The sequence below is a fragment of the Hyla sarda genome, chromosome 1, assembly GCF_029499605.1.
Source record: "Hyla sarda isolate aHylSar1 chromosome 1, aHylSar1.hap1, whole genome shotgun sequence".
NCBI classification, from domain to species: Eukaryota; Metazoa; Chordata; class Amphibia; order Anura; family Hylidae; genus Hyla; species Hyla sarda.
This window is the reverse complement of record NC_079189.1, coordinates 378382912-378406369: the sequence shown is the minus strand read 5'-3', so window position 1 is coordinate 378406369 and position 23458 is coordinate 378382912. Positions and strand designations below refer to the sequence as shown.

At 43.4% G+C, this 23458-nt stretch overlaps 1 protein-coding gene across 10 annotated transcripts in view; it reads right to left on the bottom strand.

Moving 5' to 3' along the window:
• Positions 1–850: 850 nt before the first annotated feature.
• RMI1 (RecQ mediated genome instability 1) overlaps positions 851–23458 on the bottom strand; it is a 155881-nt gene continuing 133273 nt past the window's right edge. For all 10 annotated transcript variants that reach the window (XM_056524124.1, XM_056524061.1, XM_056524070.1 and 7 more), the window contains one exon: positions 851–3325. In XM_056524124.1, the coding sequence (XP_056380099.1) occupies positions 1779–3317 (1539 nt within the window). In that variant the 5' untranslated portion in view covers positions 3318–3325 and the 3' untranslated portion in view covers positions 851–1778. The remainder of the gene's footprint in view (positions 3326–23458) is intronic.

Genomic DNA, 23458 nt, shown 5'->3' with positions numbered 1-23458 from the left:
AACAACTGGGGAAGAACAGTTTGGAGACCGCGGTGGTCTCCAAACTGTAGGCCTCCAGATGCTGCAAAACTACAATTCCAAGCATGCCCAGACTGTCCTGGCATGCTGAGAGTTGTAGTTTGGCAACATCTGAAGGGCCGGATGTGGCAGCACTACAACGCCCAGCATGCTTGACTGTCTGGGCATGCGGGGAATTGTAGTTTTGCATCATCTGGAGGTCTACGGTTTGGAAACCACTGTCTAGTGGTCTTCAAACTGTGCCCCTCCAGATGTTTCAAAACTACAACTCCCAGCATGCCAACACTGTCCAGGCATGCTGGGAGTTGTAGCTCTGCAACATCTGAAGGGCCAGATGTTACAGAACTACAACTCCCAGCATGCATGGACTGTCTGGGCATGCTGAGAGTTGTAGTTTTGCAACATCTGGATACCACAGTTTGGAGACCACTGCACAGTGGTCTCCAATCTGTGGCCCTCCAGATGTTGCAAAACTACAACTCCCAGCATGCCCAGACAGTCAAAGGCTGTCTGGGCATGCTGAGGTTTGTAGTTTTGTAACTTCCAGCAGGCCACAGTGAAGATCACTCACCAAAGAGGATCTTCACTGTCACCCGCAGTCTCGTCCTCCTCCTCCGCAGCTCTTCATGTGTCTGCCGTCGCTGCCCCTGCCGGGTAAGACCCCGTACCACCTTCCAGCGCCTAGGTACTAGAAGGATTAAGATTTTTTAAGTAATTAAGATTGTGTAAGTAATTTACAAATCTGTTTAACTTTCTGGCACCAGTTGATTTAAAAAAAAATTCCAGTGGAGTACCCCTTTAAGTTTAGAAGAGTCCAAAAAAAACAACTTGAGAAAGTGCTATAAAAATACTTTAATTGATCCAACATTAAGGCACAAAGAAAACATCAATACAAGTGTTATAAAAAAAAAGCAACCAATATAAATCTGAACAATATTAATAATATACATCAGTATGTTCTAAAACTGCAACTGGCATCATGCCCTGCAGCTGTCTGGGTATGACAGGTGTTGTAGGTTTGCAACAGATGGATAGCAGCAGGTCGAGGAACACTGATATATATGGGTAGCAAACAAGATGTTATTCTGGACAATATTAAAACTCACTAACTGTTTACATTTCCTATTAGCTTGTATTGTTTTGTCATACCCATTGTTATTAAAAAAAATATATATTGCACTCATCTTGCCAAACCAGTTTGGTTTCTTGCTTTTAAAAGAGACAAGGTCGCTGTGTCCTAGGAAATTAAGCATAACCCATGGAAAACACATAAAAAGTAGGCTGATTTATCAAAGCGTTCTCTAAGAAAAACTGCCTTTGCCGTCATAGCAACCAAGCAGATCCCATTTCTTAAACTGTTCATGTGAAATTAAAGCTGAGCTGTGATTGGTTGCTACGGACAACAAAGAGTTTTTTTTTTTTGACAGTTCTAATTATTAAGCACCAAGGTTAATAAAAATAAAAAAAGATGAATAATAAGTGTTCCATAGGGCTATCCTACCAATGATCTTGCAAGTGCTTGGAAAGTTATGGGCTATATTACTATTAAAAAAAAAAAAGAGCACGGACGATATCTAGGAACTCAATAAAGGCAAATTGCAAACATAATATGGAATTAACCGCAAATAGTAATATCGATTCTCTTTAATATTATAGTTTTACAACTTGTTTTTCAAAAGAATACACTCTTCCTCCACATGAATGGTCAGTTAAAAAGGTTCAGACAGTGGAGAGTCAGTCACATCCATATCTTTGTCCTGTTACCGATTTATCCGTCTCCTCAAACTTGCACTAGTTTCTTCACTGACCTCTTGTAAGGCCAGCACACTAGCTTCTGATGTTGTAGGGTTGTATGAAATGGTCATGATTCCACAGAAATCAGTCAGCTCCCTCTGACACTTCTGTAGACCATCTAAAAGTTTTTTCTGCTGGCTAGGATCCTTTTTAAGTCTTTTCATTTCAGGCACTGTAAATCCTATAAGTTTTGTGAGGACATTATTGTTGAACTCAACATCTAGGTATCCGGTTCCATCAGATATCTTGGCTTTTATACTCCAGATGCCACTACTACTGGTGAGATTTCCATTCAAAGTTACAATAAAGGACTTCAACTGCACACATTTGACAGTGGTACTTGGGTAAGTCAACACGGTTGACAAGTAAGTAAACGGAGGAAGATCTAGTTGACCGGAGACGACTTCAGGTATCGATGTTTGATTAGTAGATGGAGTATTGGTAGGGTTAGCGGTAGAAGAAACTATTCTTGCAAATGAATTGTCTGTGATTTCAGGCTGTCCCAATGCCATCTCTTCTAATTCCCTCTCTATTTCTTCCTCTAAAAATAATTCATCATCTAAATCATAAACCTCATCCATATTTGTAGCCTGAATAGTTTCATTTGCAGTGGGTACTGTTCGCCTAGAATTTGATACTTGAGTTTGTTGGCGTTCCGTGTAAGAGATCCCGGAAGCATGACTTGAAATTTCACTTCTACTGTAATAGCCACTTTCTGGAACTGTATTATTATTGATTGTCAATTCCTCATTCTCATTTAGACTTGCTAACAGATCTTCATCAGATAAGTCTATTGCTTCCACAATTTCCTCTTGTGGCCTTGCTGTAACCTGGTTTTGCACCAGTGTTTGTTGTGGCAAAGCCTCTTCTTCCATACCAATTAATCTAGAAAGAACCTTATCTTGTGAATGTTCCGCTACAAGAGCCTCCACTTCACCCCCTAGAACTTTCACATTTTCTGGTTTGAGTAGTAGTACACCTAGACGGCAAGATATGACACCCTGTAACAGAATTTTAGTTCCTGGAGGAAGCCCAGCATGAAGCACTGGTACAGTCTGGTATTCCATTCCCTGAATGTTCTGAATTCCATCCGTTAACTGCAGCATGAGCATTCGAGATGGTTTGGACTCCCATGAATGTTGAGTAGCCTGTGTTATAGCCGTAACCTGGTCATTTGCATTTTCCCTTCCTCTCAATTTCTGTAGTTGAGAGTAAGCAGGCAGACTGACGTCAACTAAGGAATCCATCTGTATAGCATAAAACCCATTCAGTTCAAATTTTAGGGAATCCAGGACACCTGCTGGTAGAATGGGATATTCCAAGTCTCGTAAATCAGTAAGTAGCCATTGTTCAAAAACTTGTTTATTGACTTCAGCCTGGGACACAGAAGAACCCCCATTTTCTTCTTGAATCCAGTTAATGCAAGCCTCTAACCATGGATCTGGAACTTTAATATGCCAGGTTGATGACAGCCATGTTTTCACTCTAACATCACATGTACTCATTTTGAAACCTAAGATAAAAAAAAAAAAAAGGTATGATAATTTCTCTGAACAACATTTCCAAATAATTTGAAAAAAGTTTGAAGAATATGCTCATGCTGTCATGCTGCCTAAAGATGAAGAAAAACTGTACTTCCCTTCCTTAACCTCAATAGCCTCTTTTACCACAGCACCTGGTCTCTCCCGAGCTCGACTTCCTAGTGCTGGCGGTCAATGCGTCACATTCCCCCTCAGCCAATCATTGGCTGCAGTAGTGTCGTACCTCAGTCAGCGGTTGATAGAGAAATTGACCATAGCTCCTGATGTCCGCCATGCTCCATTTCCTGGTGCTGTAGTAAATTTGTTTAAGCAGGTAGCCTGGGCATATTTTTGCTGGAATACCATACCTTTAAGGGCTTGAGCCAACTTCAGGGTGACTTGCCAACAAATGGGAATTCCCTGCTTAGCCAATTACTGGATGATATGGGTCATAACTACAGCAAGTAATGGTCTAAGGAGGTATTTCCTCTGTATCACCATATAACCTAGAAACAGGTAGCATCAAGTGAGTATGCATTAGTTTTATTTTTTTGACCCCTTAAGGACACATGACGTACTGGAACGTCATGTGTCCGCTCCCGATCTATAACGCGGGGCCACGGCCGGGACCTGTGGCCAATAGCGTATTAACCCTTTAGACGCGGCGTTCAAAGTTGAACACCGCGTCTAAAGTGAAAGTATGCCGGTTAGCTCAATGGGCTGTTTGGGATAGTCGCGGCGAAATCGCGGCATCCCGAAAAGCTTACAGGACAGTAGGAGGGTCCCTACCTGCCTCCTCGCTGTCCTATCGCCAAATGACTGCTCAGTGCCTGAGATGCAGGCATGAGCAGTCAAGCGGCAGAATCATCGATCACTGGTTTCCTATGAGAAACCAGTGATCAATGTAAAAGATCAGTGTGTGCAGTGTTATAGGTCCCTATATGGGAGCTATAACACTGCAAAAAAAGTGGGAAAAAAAATGAATAAAGATCATTTAACCCCTTCCCTATTAAAAGTTTGAATCACCCCCCTTTTCCCCCCCCAAAAAAAAACCCACATTGTAAATAAAAATAAACATATGGTATCGCCTCGTGCGGAAATGTCCGAATTATAAAAATATATCGTTAATTAAACCGCACGGTCAATAGCGTACGCGCAAAAAAATTCCAAAGTCCAAAATAGTGCATTTTTGGTCACTTTTTATATAATAAAAAAATCAATAAGTCCTATCAATGCAAAGATGGTACTGTTAAAAACTTCAGATCACGGCGCAAAAAAATGAGCCCTCATACCGCCCCATATGCGCAAAAATAAAAAAGTTATAGGGGTCAGAAGATGACAATTTTAAACGTATTAATTTTCCTGCATGTAGTTATGATTTTTTCCAGAAGTACGACAAAATCAAACCGATATAAGTAGGGTATCATTTTAATCGTATGGACCTACAGAATAAAGATAAGGTGTCCTTTTTACCGAAAAATGTACTACGTAGAAACGGAAGCCCACAAAAATTACAAAACAGCGTTTTTTTTTTTCAATTTTGTCTCACAATGATTTTTTTTCCGTTTCGCGGTAGATTTTTGGGCAAAATGACTGATGTCATTACAAAGTTGAATTGGTGGTGCAAAAAATAAGCGATCATATGGATATTTATGTGCAAAATTGAAAGAGTTATGATTTTTTAAAGGCAAGGAGGAAGAAACGAAAATGCAAAAACGCAAAAACCCTCGGTCCTTAAGGGGTTAAGGTGTCCTATTAGCATATACAAAAAAAAATAACTTATGTTATTTAAAACAAAATAGAATGTATTAAGCATTTTTAACCTCTTAAGGACCCAGGACGTACTAGAACGTCCTGGCGCCCTGGGCTTTAAGGACCCAGGACGTACTAGTACGTCCTGGTGTTTCTCCGGTCTCTGCCGCGCCCCGGGCAGAGATCGGAAGCGGATGCCTGCTGAAATGCTTCAGCAGGCATCCAGGGCAAACGCAGAGGGGGGCCATGTAGGCCCCCCATGTCGGCGATCGCCGCAAATCGCAAGGGAAATCGCCCCTGCGATCTGCGGCGATACCGGGCTGATCGGGTCTCTGGGACCCGACCGCCCGGTAATTTTGCATGATCCCGGATGTCACACACAGCCACGACCATGCTAAAGTATAGGAGCGAGGTGGCAAGTCGGCCACCTCCTCCTATACCCTGCGATCCGTCGGTCAGTTAACCGACCAATCGCAGGGGGGGGGGGCGGTTACTTCCTCGCGCCCTGCCCGGCCCCAGGATGTCCGGAGAGGACGGGAGGAAGACCGGAGGACGCGGCGGGGGACGGGGGAGTGCTGGGGACCGGCCCCGGTACTTACCTCGTCCCTGAAGACCCGGATCCCGGCGATGAAGACGGCGGCAGCGGCGACAGGTGAGTGGATCTTCAGCCGCCGTCGGGCCCTTTACAGCAATGCACGTCGCCGTAAAGCGACGTGCATTGCTGTAATGGGACCCTGTAAACTACAACTCCCAGCATGCCCAGACAGCCCTTGGCGTCTGGGCATGCTGGGAGTTGCAGTTTTGCAACATCTGGAGGTCCACAGTTTGGAGACCACTGTGTCCTTCCAGATGTTGCAAAACTACACATCCTCAGCATGCCCTTACTGTCCAGGCATGCTGGGAGTTGTAGTTCTGTAACATCTGGCCCTTCAGATGTTGCAGAACTACAACTCCCAGCATGCCTGGACAGTTTTGGCATACTGGGAGTTGTAGTTTTGCAACATCTGGAGGGCTACAGCTTGGACACCACTACACAGTGGTCCCCAAACTGTTCTCCTCCAGCTGTTGTGTAACCACTACTCCCAATATGCCCTTCGGCTGCCTGGGCATGCTGGGAGTTGTGGTTTTACAACAACTGGAGGCACACTGGTTGGGAAATATTGTCTGTTTCCTAACTCAAAATTTCCCAACCCGTGTGCCTCCAGCTGTTGCAAAACTATAACTACCAGCATGCACTGATAGACTGTGCATGCTGGGAGTTGTAGTTTTGCAACAGCTGGAGGACCCCCCCCCCCCCCCCCCCCCCCCCGTGGATGTACAGGTTACATTCACATGGGCAGGGGGCTTACAGTGAGTATCAGGCTGCAAGTTTGCGATGCAGCAAATTTTGCGCGGCAGCTCAAACTCGCAGCGGGAAACTCGCTGTAATCCCCCGCCCGGGTGACTGTACCCTAAAAACACTACACTACACTAACACAAAATAAAATAAGTAAAAAACACTACATATACACATACCCCTACACAGCCCCCCTCCCCTCCCCAATAAAAATGAAAAACGTCTGGTACGCCACTTTTTCCAAAATGGAGCCTCCAGCTGTTGCAAAACAACAACTCCCAGTATTGTCGTTGACTGTCCAAGCATGCTGGGAGTTTTGCAACAGCTGGAGGCACCCTGTTTGGGAATCGCTGGAGTAGAATACCCCTATGTCCATCCCTATGCAAATCCCTAATTCAGGCCTCAAATGCACATGGTGCTCTCACTTCGGAGCCCTGTCGTATTTCAAGGCAACAGTTTCGGGCCACATATGGGGTATCGCCGTACTCGGGAGAAATTGCCTAACAAATTTTGGGGGGCTTTTTCTCCTTTCACCCCTTATGAAAAGGGGAAGTTGGGGTCTACACCAGCATGTTGGTGTAAAAAAAAAAAAAAGCCCCCCAAAATTTGTAATGCAATTTCTCCCGACTACGGAGATACCCCATATGTGGGCGCAAAGTGCTCTGGGGGAGCACAACAAGGCCCAGAAGGGAGAGTGCACCATGTACATTTGAGGTGATTTGCACAGGGGTGGCTGATTGTTACAGCGGTTTTGACAAACGCAAAAAAAAAAAACACATGTGACCCCATTTTGGAAACTACACCCCTCACGGAATGTAATGAGGGGTGCAGTGAGAATTTACACCCCACTGGTGTCTGACAGATCTTTGGAACAGCCCACTGTTCCAAAGATCTGACAGACACCAGTAGGGGTAAATGCTCACTGTACCCCTTGTTACGTTCCTCAAGGGGTCTAGTTTCCAAAATGGTATGCCATGTGGCGGTTATTTTGCTGTCCTGGCACCATAGGGGCTTCCTAAATGCGACATGCCCCCGAGCAAAATTTGCTCTCAAAAAGCCAAATATGACTCCTTCTCTTCTGAGCATTGTAGTTCGCCAGTAGTGCACTTCAGGTCAACTTATGGGGTACCTCCATACTCAGAAGAGATGGGGTTACAAATCTTGGGGGGTATTTTCTGCTATTAACCCTATGCAAAAATGTGAAATTTGGGGGGGAAACACATTTTTGTGACATTTTTTTTTTTTTTTACATATGCAAAAGTCGTGAAACACCTGTGGGGTATTAAGGCTCACTTAATTCCTTGTTACATTCCTTAAGGGGTCTAGTTTTCAAAATGGTATGCCATGTGTTTTTTTTTTTTTTTTGCTGTTCTGGCACCATAGGGGCTTCCTAAATGCAACATGCCCCCCAAAAACCATTTCTGAAAAACGTACTCTCCAAAATCCCCTTGTCGCTCCTTCGCTTCTGAGCCCTCTAATGCGCCCGCCGAACACTTTACATAGACATATGAGGTATGTGCTTACTCAAGAGAAATTGGGCTACAAATACAAGTATAAATTTTCTCCTTTTACCCCTTGTAAAAAATCAAAAATTGGGTCTACAAGAAAATGCGAGTATAAAAAATGAAGATTGTGAATTTTCTCCTTCACTTTGCTGCTATTCCTGTGAAACACCTATAGGGTTAAAATGCTGACTGAATGTAATTTTGAATACTTTGGGGGGTGCCGTTTTTATAATGGGGTCTTTTGTGGGGTATTTCTAATATGAAGACCCTTCAAATCCACTTCAAACCTGAACTGATCCCTGAAAAATAGTGAGTTTGAAAATTTTGTGAAAAATTGAAAATTGCTGCTAAACTTTGAAGCCCTCTGATGTCTTCCAAAAGTAAAAACACGTCAATTTTATGATGCAAACATAAAGTAGACACATTGTATATGTGAATAAAATAAAAAATAAAATATTTGGAATATCCATTTTCATTACAAGCAGAGAGCTTCAAAGTTAGAAAAATGCTAAATTTTCAAATTTTTCATAAAATTTTGGGATTTTTCACCAAGAAAGGATGCAAGTTACCACAAAATTTTACCACTATGTTAAAGTAGAATATGTCACGAAAAAACAATCTCGGAATCAGAATGATAACTAAAAGCATTCCAGAGTTATTAATGTTTAAAGTGACAGTGGTCAGATGTTCAAAAAAATGTCCGGGTCCTAAGGTGTAAAATGGCTGGGTCCTTAAGGGGTTAAAGAATTGAGTTTACAATGCAAGGCCAACACTCAACAATGATTTTATGCAGTTTGCAAATGTGGTAGACCTCACTACGAAGCATGCATGGAGTTGAATGGGCAATATTGTACAAATGGTATTTTGGTTAGTACAACAATGCATAAGATTTAAACAAGCGGGCACTCACCATTTCTGTGGCTCTTCAGTATACAGATTCCATATTGCAGGGAGTCTGGTACGGACATGCAGGGGCACTCAGAGGCGAACGACCATTTTCATGCACAGCTGTGCACTTCTGCTTGGCCGGAAGAAGTGCACGGCTGTGCATGAAAATGGTTGTTCGCCTCTGAGTGCCCCTGCAAGTCCGTACCAGACTTCCTGTGATATAGATTCTGAATAGTGAAGAGCCACGGGAATGGTGAGTGCCCGCTCGTTCAAATCTTATGCATTGTTGTATTGAATATGGTCTTTTCTGTTAGAGCAGAGCACCTCCAGCATGAGTTTTAATAAATAGCTACGGCCACTGTGTTAGCTGATTCATATTGATCCAGCACCTGCAATACTATTGCACCCTGTGCCCTCAGTCTGTTCTTATGCATGAGGTATTTTGGTTAGGCTGGACACGAAATAGCCGTCTACACAATTCAAACAATTGTTCTCAACAGACCAGACTCAAGGCTCTTTCACCCCCTACTCCCAGCAGTTGCATTCCTATAACAGTTATATACATATGTTTGGTTCTACAAAAGCAAAGTGTTTACACTTAGGAAAACTATTGTTGCCAGCTACCTTTACTATGAATAGGCTATGACAGTGAACAAACAGAAAGCAATGCAAATAAGGTAAGCAAGCAACACTTGCTGAGCAAGGTGTTAGGCTGGGTTCACACCCCGTTGTTGCAATACAGTTCCTGTATACGTTTTCAATTTGAAAACCGCATGGAACCGTATTGAAAACCGTATGCATTGAAAACCATATGCCAAAAGATGCATCAGGTTGTGTCCGTTTTGCCTCCTGTTCAGTTTTGTCAGTTTTTTTCGTTCCCAAAACCGTAGCCTACCACGGTTTTTGGTCTGGGTGAAAAACCGTATAGATTTTTTTTAACATGGGAGTCAATGGGAACCGTACGTGCGTTTGCACCATATGGTTTTTGTCTTTGCACAGTTTTTTTTCTTGGAATTTCAATCAAACAAGTGAAACTTTATTCATAATGGAATGAAAAGTTTAAAAAGTATACGTTTTTTCTTATAAAAATGGATGCAACCGGACATCATTGTTCAAACTGCATACAGTTTTCAACCGTATACGGATTCAAATTTGTACACACGTTTTGATACAGTTTAGTACGGTTTTGAGGAATCCGTTTTTTATCAAAAAACTGATACGGGAACTGTGTTGCAAATACGTGGTGTGAACCCGGCCTTACACAGAAAGTAAAAAAAAAAATCTGTGAAAAAAACCTTGTCCAATGTTGTGTGGGTCAAGACAGTGAGAAGGAAATTAATCTGGTTAACAATCCAACTTGTTTCAATACTTATTTCATTAAATAATACCAACTCCAGTGCCCAAGGAACACCTTTTGAATTCCTAAGGTTAATATTGTAGAAAATCTGCAATAATTATCTAGCACGTATATGACTTATGTGTATGAAGCCACTGGCCAGACCTTTGAGCTTTCAGAAATTTTATTTCCATACTATCTTTGCAAATGATTCCCTCATTACTAAAGGTGCTGTTAGGGTGCAGGCAGATCACAACTTTGCTATACAGTTCCCATATAATGCTTTGTATAGGAAAACCGTACACATAGGCATCCCATGCAAAAACTTATGCAACAAGATGCATCCAGTTGTGTATGTTTTTGGTCGTGTGCGCTTGTGTGTGTTTTTTTTTTTTTTTTTTTTACTGTATACAAAACTGCAGTCTACTACGGTTGTGTGTCCGGTTTAAAAACCGTATACATTTTTTTTTAACATTGAAGTCAAAAACGGATGTGTCAACAGTGCTATAGGTTTTTTTTCTTGTGTATGGTAAACCACACCTAGTTTCCTTGGATTTTCAATAAAACAATTGGAACTTTATTGCACTAAAGTGTTAACGAAAAAAAAGTATACTTTTTTTTATTGCATAAACTGATGCAACAGGACCTCTAAATTCAAACCGCATACAGTTTAAAACCGTATGGAGTTTCATTTCAGAGCACAGGTTTGCATACAGTTTTGTCAGTTTTTAGGGCATACGTTCTGTGAAAAAAAAAATGATAAAAGACAGTATGGCAAAATCGTGATGTGAATGCACCTTTACACAGTGAAATCTCCCTTGTGGACACCTCCCAATAGTGGACAGTTTTTAATTTCTTGGCAGAGTCCCATAGGACTTAATGTATTTGCACCCTCTGAATAGGGGACATTCCCAATAACGCCACACCAAATAGAGGACAAAACACTCCCAATAGGGGACAACTAGGCTTATGTGCCTTCCTACCTTGTACACAGGGCCACTGTCAGGGGGGTACAGCCAATATCCCAGTAAGTGGCTTGGGTTCCAAGGGGGCCCTGGCCCCTGCTTGACCCCCCTGTAGCAGCACAGCACACCCCTTGTGCCAAATCATCACCCCCTTTGCCAAATCATCCTCCCTCCCATGCCAAATCATTCCCTCATAGCCCTGTTGTTCTTACTTCTTACGTGGTCAGGCAGTGACGAGTGACACTCCTCTGCGCTTCACACACTGAGGGCAGCGGTAGTTGCCCAAAATAACAAGTGACGTATGGAGCATACTGGTCACTGCCTGGCCAGGTAAGAAGAACAGGGGGGGATGAGGGAATGGGGGAATGATTCAGCATTGTTGGGGGACCATTTGGCATGAATTATTTGGCATTAACTATATTGTTGATATTTTTTTAAAGCCTTATTACAGTGCAAAATTATTTATTTATATTTAGCTTTTTAGCATGTTTTGTAGGTGATTACACTCTGGAGTGAGTATAGAACAGTATACCGTCATTTAGAAAGATTTAAGAATTTTTTCCCAATAGTGGACACTTTTTTATTCCCCGTGAGTGTCCGCTATTGGGAGATTCTACTGTACTTGCTACAGTGGTAAATGTGATGGCATGCTCAAAAAACTGATGTCTTCTTTCTCTATAAGGAAAGTCTCATGGTAACAATCCACATGACAAACACTGCTAAGCATGTATGAACTATGGGTATGAACTACGGAGAATGATTCATTTTGATTAGTGGTAAAGAAATACTTTTATTGTTTGTCACCCACAAATAAACACAGACTCTCTCATTTAAGAGTGGATTCAGACGTGGTAATTTTACCAGATAGGCCTCTGTGCATTGCAAATTTTTTTGCTGCATGTGAATGGGGTTTGGGACACCTCATTCACTAGAATGGTATTGTATTCTGTAGCACATTTTTGGTGTGAAATACCCATAACAAGATTTGCATGGAGGCCATGATTTATATTACCACCAAATGGAATACCGCTTCCCTTTATTCAGAATTAGTGAAAGATAAATAAATAAATGTGAAAAAAAAAAAAAACAACAGATACTAACAGATACTGTGAACAGATATCTCCCACTTGGCAGTTCTGGATTGGTCAACATGGTACAGCAGTACTGGATAATTTGGTCAGGTCATAATAGGCCCTTACTTCATATTTATTTTCTGCTTTACACTTTCCAGTATCTTGAAACTAAAATAACTAAACTAAAATATACAGAATTCCATCAAATGCCAAATAGACTCCCTATTTGATCACAGTAGCCAATACCACAAAATGTATTTTTTTCACTCAGTTGTACTTAAAAACATAGGACTATGTCTAACATATGACAATGGAGCCTTTTCGGCTAATAAAGCTCTATTTGGCCTAAGCATACAGCAAACATATCCACAGTCCCTCTTTACCCACCAGAGGGCAAGTGTGTAATTTAGGCTTCTGTTCAGATGGTTTCAGTGTGAAAAAGCCTTAAAACAAAAAAGTGTTTTTTTCCCTTTTAACCTGTTAAGGACGCAGGGCATACCTGTACAGCCTGCGCCTGCTCTCCTGCTATGATGCGGACTCACGAGCTGACCCCATGTCATAGCGGGTAGCTATGAACGGCCGGGACCCGTGTCTAATGCCAGACATCACTGATCGCATTGAAGCCTGGAATTCACCCCCTTGACACGGCGAAGGTAGAAGACTCCGAGAGAAAAAAAAACAACATGTGTGACGGCCACCACGCCTCCTCCCATAGACTTGCATTCAGGGGGTGGAGTGTGACGTCACGAGGGAGCGGAGCCATGTCATCATGCCCGCCCCCTCAATGCAAGACTATTGACACACAAAAACCTCCACATTTTTACTAGCAAATATATAAAATAATAATCTGGAATGATCAAGCGCTCCAGTTGTTTAAACATACAATCTAAATACCAAGAATTAAAATGGTCCTTATATTATACCCCATGTGCCATTCACATTGACTGCAGATGCATGCTTGTAGGCTTTTTAAATAAACAAAAGTATATTTTACATAAACAAGCATTGCTTTTATAACATCTGCTCACAAATACATTTTGAACACATGCAAATTATTTATTGTGCCGTCTACAGCTTCAAGGAATTAGTGATTATACAATACCTGTGTGTGGGAGGCATAATAAAGACAATGTTTAAAACAACTATTTATTCTACATTGCTAAATGATGAGATGTCAAACCAACAACGTCTGAATGGTTGAAAATGATTTTCCTATTGCATCGTAAACCCTATTTGGAGACATTTGCTACGAATCACTGTTACGTGACTGATACTATACGGAAAATAAGGTGTTTCTTCATATTTCCCAGAGCCAAGGCTACTGCCGCAGGAACCAATTAATGTTCTGCATCCCTGTTGCAATGGCAACCAAAGCAAAATGCCTGGCAGTGGGAGGAGGGCAGCCTTTTCTTACCGGCTCAAAGCAACTGGATGGTGTGATATTTATGATCACAGAATTGTATGACATTATTTGATTAACAGAAATATATATAACGCTTTCTGTTCTGTCATCAGGGCAAACCTTTATAGATGTAGAAATTTGAAAGATACTGTACTAAGGGTAAATCTATATGTAAACATACTAACAGAGAAAAGTGCAAAACATCCTATAACAGCTCACCTCAATTTACCACAACCAACTTTTCCATTCAATACTTCTTGACACCATTTTGTGGATTCATGTTAAACCTTAATGAATAATATTATTACAGAAGACTTTACTTGAAGGGGCCTGTTCTGATGAAAGATTCCCTATTTCATGCTACCCGAACTAGGCAGCATGGAACACTGACAAGCTCCATTACCACAATGATCCAGCACTCACTGTCAATGGCTGAGCCATTTCAGAGGAACCATAGTCGTAACTTCGGCCGAGAATGGGGCTCTGAGTCATCAGGGTGGTGCCTGGCCCTAACTGACAGATCTCTTCCTATTTGTGTATAGGGATTGGCAGACCACCACGATTACTCGAAGCCCCACTACCAACGGAAGTTACAACTATGATTACACAATGGCTCAGAGTGAATTATGGATCCTTGTTACAGGAAATGCTGTCAGTGTTCTATGCTTCCCATAGATCAGTGAAACTGATGAAATTCGATAACAGGATTCGTTGTCAACGAATCCTGTTATCGAACAATCGTCCGATTCATTGTCCGGACACCGGCGGTCATAAGGCTGCTGCGAGCGCTCAGTCAGATGCTAGGCCGCACCCTCTGTTCAAGTCCCTGTCCCACCCTCCACTGACCCACTGCTCACCAATCACACGTGCTGCTGCTTCTCTCCTATCCTCCCCTTCCCCGGCACTTGTGGATGCTATGTACATTGTGCCTCCATTTTATGGAGGCTCAGCCTGGCCTGGAGGACCTCACCCGTACTACTACCACCGGTAGGCCAGTTTCCAGCTGTTTAATGTGCCCTGCCACTGTTACTGACGCATTGAATATTGACACACACAATATCTGCAGAGCATTGCACCCTAGTGCCATCTACAGACACTATGATGCAATGCGCTGCATATACCACTGTGTGTATATCAGTGTGCAGTGCACACCGCTTTATCCATGGGGGTATGGGCAGAGCATTGCACCCTTGTGTCTCTAGTACAGATACTAGGATGCAATGCTTTGCACATACCCCCATGTGTATAGTTGTGTAAGTTTGTACTACATACACACTACTATACACAGGGTAGTATGTGCAGAGCATTGCATCCTAGTGTCTGTACTACAGACACTAGGATGCAATGCTCTTCCCATACCCCCATGGGTAAAGCAGTGTGTATGTAGTACATATACACTGCTATACACATGGGGTGGGTGTGCAGAGCATTTGCACCCTAGTGTTTGTAGTACTACAGAGTCTGAACTACAGACATGGGTCATGTGCAATGCTCTGCAGTCTGCACATACCCCCATATGTATAGGAGTGCTATATAAAAAGTGTAAAGTAAAAAAAATTAATGTAAATAAACCCTTCACACAATAAAAATTAGCTCCCACTTTTCCTATTGCTATACAAAAAAAAAGTTTAAAATTTTTTTTTACATATCTGATACTGTCGCATGGCTAGCTGTCTGAACTATTAAAATCAAATGTTAGTAAATCATAAACATTTTATTTTAATAGTTCAGACAGTTACCCATGTGGCAATATCAAATTTACGCTGGTTTCTGTACATGATCATTAATAATGACCCTGTATAGCAACCGGCATAAACGTAAAAAAAAAAAAAAAAAAGGCCAAAATTGCTGCTGTTTGGTCACATCACATGCTAGAAACTTTTACTACGGCCATTGTACATAATTTTTCAAGTAGAATCAGCTGAACCCCTTTTTTTGGCATTTTGACTTTTTTCCGATTAATCAATTAAATCGATGAAATGATCGGCAACTAATCGATTATTTAAAGAAATCGTTAGCTGCAGCCCTAGCACGGACATTTTGCAGTGTTAACATACCCTCAGGGAATCTGTCAGCTGTACCATAAAGGGGTAGCCCACTAGCCAGGGTTGGCCATGCCACCTCGTGATGTCACGCCACATCGCCTCAATGCAAGTCTATGGGAGGGTCATGGTGGCCGTCAGGCCCCCTTCCAGACTTACATTGAGGGGGCTTACCATGCCCAGGAGACGTTCCTGCCCACAGCGATGGTAACTTTGAAAGATATTAACTTTGAAAGGTGTCCCCTGTTGGCCTGCAAGTAGGGGAGCCATCCTCTTCTAGTACAGTCTTCTCGGGCTGTAATCACGCCTCCTCAGTATGACTGACAGCCTAGGAACAGACAGGATCATCCCTCTGCTCTGGGAGCAGAACGGTGACAATGGCTGTCAATCACGCTAAGGGGGAAAAATTACAGCCCGAGCAGATGTGACTAGAAGGGGATGGCTCCCCGCCCAGGGGACTACACATATATCACCATCACTGCCGACAGGAACATCTCCCAGCCATGGTGAGGAAGAAGATATTACCATATATAACCCAAAATCTAATGTCAGGTTCCCTTAAAAGTCAGAGGTGTAGTGTCCCCTGACATGATTGGTGTAAAGGGTTCATCCTCCAGCATTCACTGATGCATTTCAATCAATCAAGGTAGGGGAGGGAAGAAGCTCAGCACAGACTCTTTTACAATTCAGTTCTGAGTGCGATAAATTTCGATGGTCTATCCTTCAATAGTTGATCTGTGGAGGCCAACTCCCCACAGTTAGTTTTGCATCCAGAAAACAAATAAACAATAAAAAAAAAAAAAAAAAAGTCAAAGTGCAATATCAGTGCAAAGCTGTCCATAGTCTTTAACCCCTTATGGGTCGAGTGAGGGGAATATGACGCAGGCCATAACTGGCAGATACCTGCTGCTATCAGCAGCTGACATCTTCCTGTAATGATGGACTTTGGGCCGATGGGTTGCTGTGGAAGAACGTGGACTAACCCTTCCTTCCTGGTGCACAGTGGGTCAGCCATTGCTTAAGGCTGCCTTAATGTAATCCCTTAGCAAGTCAGCGCCGATAACATAGATCAATGTAATGTAATAGCATTACATCAATCTATGTAATTCATCTACTGATAGTAGGGTTAAAAAGGGGGGAGGGGGGTTAAAAAATATAACCCCCCCCCCCCCACCACCACATTAAAATTTCAATCACCCCAATTTCCAATTTTTCAAATAAAACACTGTAAACAAAAACAAAAAATGTATTCGGTACCGCCGCATGCATAATTGTCCGAACTACTAAATTATTACATATCTGATCCTGCACGGTAAACAGTGTTAATTGAAAAAATTGGTGGTTATTGGTCTCATCACTTAGAAAAAACATAAAAAGTGATCACAAGGTCACATATACGCACTAGTGGTACTGTTAAAAACTACAGCTCATGGCGCAAAAAATAAAACTAACAGCTCCATAGATGGAAAAATAAAAATGCTATAAGAGTCAGAAAATGGCTTTTTTTCTTGTTATCTATTTTTTTTTTTTTTACCATAAAACAAAGTATAAATTATCCAACTTTGGTATTTTTGGAATCGTACTGAACCACAGAATAAAGTTAGTATGTCAGATTTACTGTATTGTGAACTCTGAAAAAATTATTGCACCACAAAATTGAACAATTTCGTATTTTTTCAACTTTGCCTTAGATATATTTTTTCTGGCTCCACAATACATTATACAATAAAATAATGTGTGCCAAGTACAAAAGTACAACTTGTCCCACAAAACATAAAAAGGTTATGAGTATTAAAATGTGAGGAAAAAGAAAACGGAAGCCATAAAAACTAAATTTGCTGGGTCATGAAGGGGTTAAGCTTATTAAAATGTGAGACATTCAACTAGTTTGCTATAATTACTACTATTACTATTTAATTGAAGAACAAGTACGTGAGTAAATTAGGTCATGGCACATATAGTGTACACCTTAAAGGGGTACTCCGCCCCTAGACATCGTATCCCCTATCCAAAGGATAGAGGATAAGATGTCTGATTGCCGGGGTCCCGCTGCTGGGGACCACGGGGATCGCTGCTGCAGCACCCCGCTATCATTACTGCGCAGCGCGAGATCGCTCTGCAGGTAATGACGGGCAATACAGGGGCCGGAGCATCGTTACGTCACGGCTCCGCCCCTCGTGACGTCACAGCCCGCCCCCGTCAACACAAGTCTATGGGAGAGGGCGTGGCGGTCGTCACGCCCCCTGCCATAGACTTGCATTAAGGGGACGGGCCGTGATGTCATGAGGGGCGGAGCCATGATGTCACGCTGCTCCGGCCTCTGTATCGCCCGTCATTACGCACAGAGCGAACTCGCTCTGTGCAGTAATGATGGCGGGGTGCAGCAGCGGCGATCCCTGGGGTCCCCATCAGCGGGACCGCGGTGATCTAACATCTTATCCCCTATCCTTTGGATAGGGGATAAGATGCCAGGGGCGGAGTACCCCTTTAAGAGTGCATTCCCACAGGGCGTATATGCAGCGTATTTGACGCTGCGCAAAATTTATGGCAGCAGCGGGAAATACTCTGTGTATTTCTTGCTCTCTATACACACAGGGCTTTCCGGCGGCAGCCCTATGTGTGCAGTGAGTTTTGGAGGCGGAGCCGCGCTTCACAGGCACGCCAGCACACCGCCCCGCTTCCAAAACTCACTACACACATAGGGCTGCCGCCGGAAAGCCCTGTGTGTATAGAGAGCAAGGAATACGCAGCGTATTTCCCACTGCTGTCATAAATTTTGCGCAGCGTCAAATACGCTGCTTATACGCCCTGTGGGAATGCACCCTAAAGGAAAACTGTCATGTTTTCTCCCGCACTATCCACAGGTAGCAATGGATAGTGCGGGAGACGCTGAACATTTTGAGTCCTACCTTGCCCGGATGCGCTGCGCCATTCGCCCGTTATATTGCAGTTTTTCTGTATATTTAAATTAGCTGCTAACTGGCACGGGCAGGGTTACTGCCTTCATCTGGCACTGTGACGTAACCGCCGCCCGGCAAATGAATATTCATATAATGTCTTACACTTTCCTTCTCATCCCGGCCGATACTGCGCATGTGCAGGATTTACTCCAGCGCTGCTCCAGACTAATGAAGCAGCGCTGAAGACCGCTTCTGGGTATAGTAGGAAATCCCGCACATGCGCAGTATCGGCTGGGATGAGGAGAGTGTGAGACATTATATGAATATCGATTAGCCGGGCGGTGCTGCGGGTCGGGCGGCGGTTACGTCACAGTGCCAGATGAAGGCAGTAACCCTGCCTGTGCCAGTTAGCAGCTAATTTAAATATACAGAAAAACTGCGCAGCGCATCGGGTGAACGGCGCAGCGCATCCGGGCAAGGTAGGACTCAAAATGTTCAGCGTCTCCCGCACTTTCCACCGGTACCTGTGGATAGTGCGGGAGAAAACATATGCCAGTTTTCCTTTAAGTCTTGGGGTCCTCTCCTCCTCCTCAGTGGCTCGCCATCTTCTTAGGTACAGACGGGGGTTCTTAACTGTAAGAGCTGTGAGACTGTGAAACTCTCTCCCGCGAAAGGTGGTCATGGTGAACCCAAAAGGGGCCTGGATGCCCCCCAAAGAAATGCCACCCCACACCATTACTGACCTATCGCAAAATTGGTCATGCTTGAGGATGTTGCAGGCGTCTCCAGACTCTGTCACATGTGCTCAGTGTGAACCAATTTTTATCAGTGAAGAGTACAGGGTGCCAGTGGCGAATTTGCCAATCTTTGTGTTCTCTGGCAAATGCCAAACGTCCTGCACGGTGTTGGGCTGTAAGCACAACCCCACCTGTGGACGCCGGGCCCTCATAAAACCCTCATGAAGTCTGTTTCTGACCGTTTGAGTGGACACATGCACATTTGTGGCCTGCTGGAGGTCATTTTGCAGGGCTCTGGCACTGCTCCTTGCACACAGGAGGAGGTAGCGTTCCTGCTGCTGGGTTGTTGCCCTCCTACGGCCTCCTCCACGTCTCCTGATGTATTGGCCTGTCTCCTGACACTACGTTGACAGACACAGCAAACCTTCTTGCCACAGCTCGCATTGATGTGCCATCCTGGATGAGCTGCACTACCTGACCCACTTGTGTGGGTTGTAGACTCCGTCTCATGCTACCACTAGAGTGAAAGCACCGCCAGCATTCAAAAGTGATCAAAACATCAGCCAGGAAGCATATAAACTGAGAAGAGGTGTGTGGTCACCACTTGCAGAGCCACTCCTTTATTGGGGGTGTCTTGCTAATTGCCTATAATTTCCACCTGTTGTCTGTTCCATTTGCACAACAGCATGTGAAATTGATTGTCAATCAGTGTTGCTTCCTGAGTGGACAGTGTGATTTCACAGAAGTGTGATTGACTTGGAGTTACATTGTGTTGTTTAAGTGTTCCCTTTATTTTTTTGATCAGTGTATAAAGGGTATTTTTAATTTTGCCTGAATGAATGGAGTGCACCTTGTTTGGGGCTAGCACTCCACTTGCACTCTATGGTACTTCCAAGCATTGCTGAGCTCAGCACACGGCAATGTTCAGGATCCCCATAGAGAATGAATGAAGAGCTATGTCATGTAGGCACTGTGCTCTCCATTCATCCCGGAGGACTTTTCATGTCTGTTGTCTCAGTCAGACACCTACAGATCTGCTTGTTATATGCTATCCTGTAAATAGGGGATAACCTTTTGAGATAGGAATAGCTCACCTTAAACTCACTCATTTTAAGTTTCCATTGCATTTATTTGTAGTAGATACAGTCATAAAGTACATTATAAGGGCTTATATTAAGAAATAACACTGGATTTTTACGATTCCTATGTAGCCATACACTTGCACCTCATGTCTTACAATAAATTGACAGTTTTACATCGCCCTATTTTGGGCAGCGCATTTCATTTTATGGGTTGGAAGGACAAACAGCACAAATTTGGTGCAAGTTTAGATACGACTTTATCAGCTGTGTAGTTTCCTCTAAAGTCGGGTCTAAACTGAATAATACATGTGGCCCATTATGTTCACTCCTCCATGCACAACTTACAGAATAGCCAACTAGGCCAGACAATACCCCACGGACAATAGATCCACAAACAAAAACCTGAAAGCCTGTCCCCAATGGGTTGAATAACCAAATAGCACCAAACATTAATTCCTACTGACCCCACCAAGATGGTGCACATTTGACCATCAGTGTATGTTTAATAAGAAAAGAGGAAAATACCAGCAGCTTAAATCCTGTATGCTGGAAGTTGTAGCTCTGCAATAGCTGGTGGCACCCTGGTTGGGGAACACTGCTCCATACACTTGACTATGGTCTGCAGATCCAACACACAATAAACACCAGCACCACCCCCACAGGTATACAAGGCTTACAATGGGGTCTGTTGTGCTTAAAAACAACTAACTAAATCTGCACGTGAACAGCACCTTAGGCTGGGTTCACACTACATTTTTGTTTCTATCACCAATTTAATTTTGCCATGTACAAAAACACTCCTGTATGCAGCATGAAAAACCTATACATTGCAATTTTTTTTTTATTTTGTTTTTACCTTTTCAAGTTTTCTAAGACATATGTAAAATGGATATGGTATAATATACGAAGGGTATTCATCTAATCGGACACAGGGCACCGTTGTTATATTGAGAATAGGACCCATACCGAATATATGCTGCTCATCAGATGATAGCCTGATATCCCAAATCTAGTATGGCCTCCATGTTGGAAAATGCAGTCCAGTGTACATCTTGCACAATGTATGCAATTCTTGAACAGCAGTTTGAGGGTGCATATTGTTGTGCGAGTTGTTCATTTGGAAGACCAGAACCTGGATCTAAAGGAGCAACTGGCAACACTGAGATGCATTGAAAACTTGGAGAGGAGTCTCCTGCTCACTGAGCAAGTAGTCTCTGGGGTAGAGGTGTGGGAGGATAGTGGGACGGTGGTGCAGGACAGTCAGGAAGTTAGCTGGGTTACAGTTAGAAAACAGGGTAGAGGGAAAAGTGTCAGGGAAGCTAGTTTTGATCTGGCACACCCCAACAAGTTTGCCCGGTTGGCAGATGAGGGGGATGCCGTTTCAGAGCCAGCAGTACTGAAGCAGGACTCTGCCTCTGACCGCCAGGGGGGGTGTCTGCTACAGTAAGGAGGGAGGGAGGAGTGCAGGGCAGGCTAGACAGGTACTGGTAGTGGGGGACTCTATTATTAGAGGGACAGACAGGGCGATCTGTCACAAAGACCGGGATCAACGAACAGTGTGTTGTCTTCCTGGCGCTCGAGTTCGGCACATCGTGGATCGGGTTGACAGGTTGTTGGGTGGGGCTGGAAAGGACCCAGCAGTCATGGTACACATTGGCACCAATGACAAAGTAAGAGGTAGGTGGAGTGTCCTTAAAATTGATTTCGGGGACTTAGGCCGCAAGCTTAAGGCAAGGACCTCCAAGGTAATATTTTCTGAAATATTATCTGTACCACGAACCACAACAGGCACGCAGCGGGTGATCAGGGAGGTAAACAAGTGGCTCAGAAGCTGGTGTACGAAGGAGGGGTTTGGGTTCATGGAGAACTGGGCCGACTTCGCTGTCGGATACCGGCTCTACCGTAGGGACTGGCTGCACCTCAATGGGGATGGTGCAGCTGTGCTTGGGGAGAAGATGGCTATAAGGGTGGAGTGTGTAAACTAGGGACTGGAGGGGAGGGAACCTACAATGTAGAGGGAGAAGATAGTGTAGAAAGAGGGGGGGGGGGAGAGACTTATTAATATACCTGGGGGTGGAGCGGAAGGAGGGGTTAAAATAGTTAATAGGGGATAGGCATCATAAGAAGAAAAATCATACACCATGCATGTTGACTAATGCCAGAAGTCTGTCCAATAAAACTGACGAACTGGAGTTTATAATGTCTGAGGAGAATTATGACATAGTGGGTATAACATAGACTTGGTTGGACGATAGCTATGACTGGGCGATAAGCATACAGGGTTATAGTCTATTCAGGAAGGATCGGACAAAAGGGGGGAGGGGTTTGTCTTTATGTGAAATCGGGTCTGAAGGCCGCACTGCGGGAGGATATATGGGAGGGAAATGATAATGTGAAGTAATTATGGGTAGAAATATATGGAGAGGAAAATTAAAAAAAAATTCTGATAATGGAAGAGGGAAAAGATCAATAACTGAGGCAAATAAACAAGGCAGCAAATCAGAATGAGGTGATAATAATGGGGGACTTTAACTATCCTGATATAAACTGGGAGACTGAGACCTGTGAATCTCATAAAGGAAACAGATTTCTGACCATAGCTAAAGACAGAAATCTATGGGGGTATGTGTAGCTCACTCACGTAAGGTTACTGAGGTTAACTGGATTGGTGTAAATCCCAGAAAGACCTTGTAACATGGAAAATATGTATATAATAGATATTATATGACCAGCCCTCAAAGGATAGTAAAGAGAAGAGGAGAGATGGAGAGAAATAGAAGAAAAAAGGAAGGGAAAAAGATAGCAAAAATAAGCTTACTCAATATAGTAAATGTAGACAGTAGAATTATAGAAAACCTGAATCAAGGTTAGGAATAATAGAACAATGTTTAACCCCTTAACGACCACGGACGTAAATGTAAGTCCTGGTTTGGCGGTACTTCGCGCACCAGGATGTACATTTACGTCCTGTGTATGACCGCAAGCAGCGTAACGGTGCTTGCGTCATACACGGCAGGTTCAGGCTACTAGCAGCCGGGGACCCGTCCGTAATGGACGACATACACAATCGCGTGGATGTCCGCCATTAACCCCTCAGATGCCGTGATC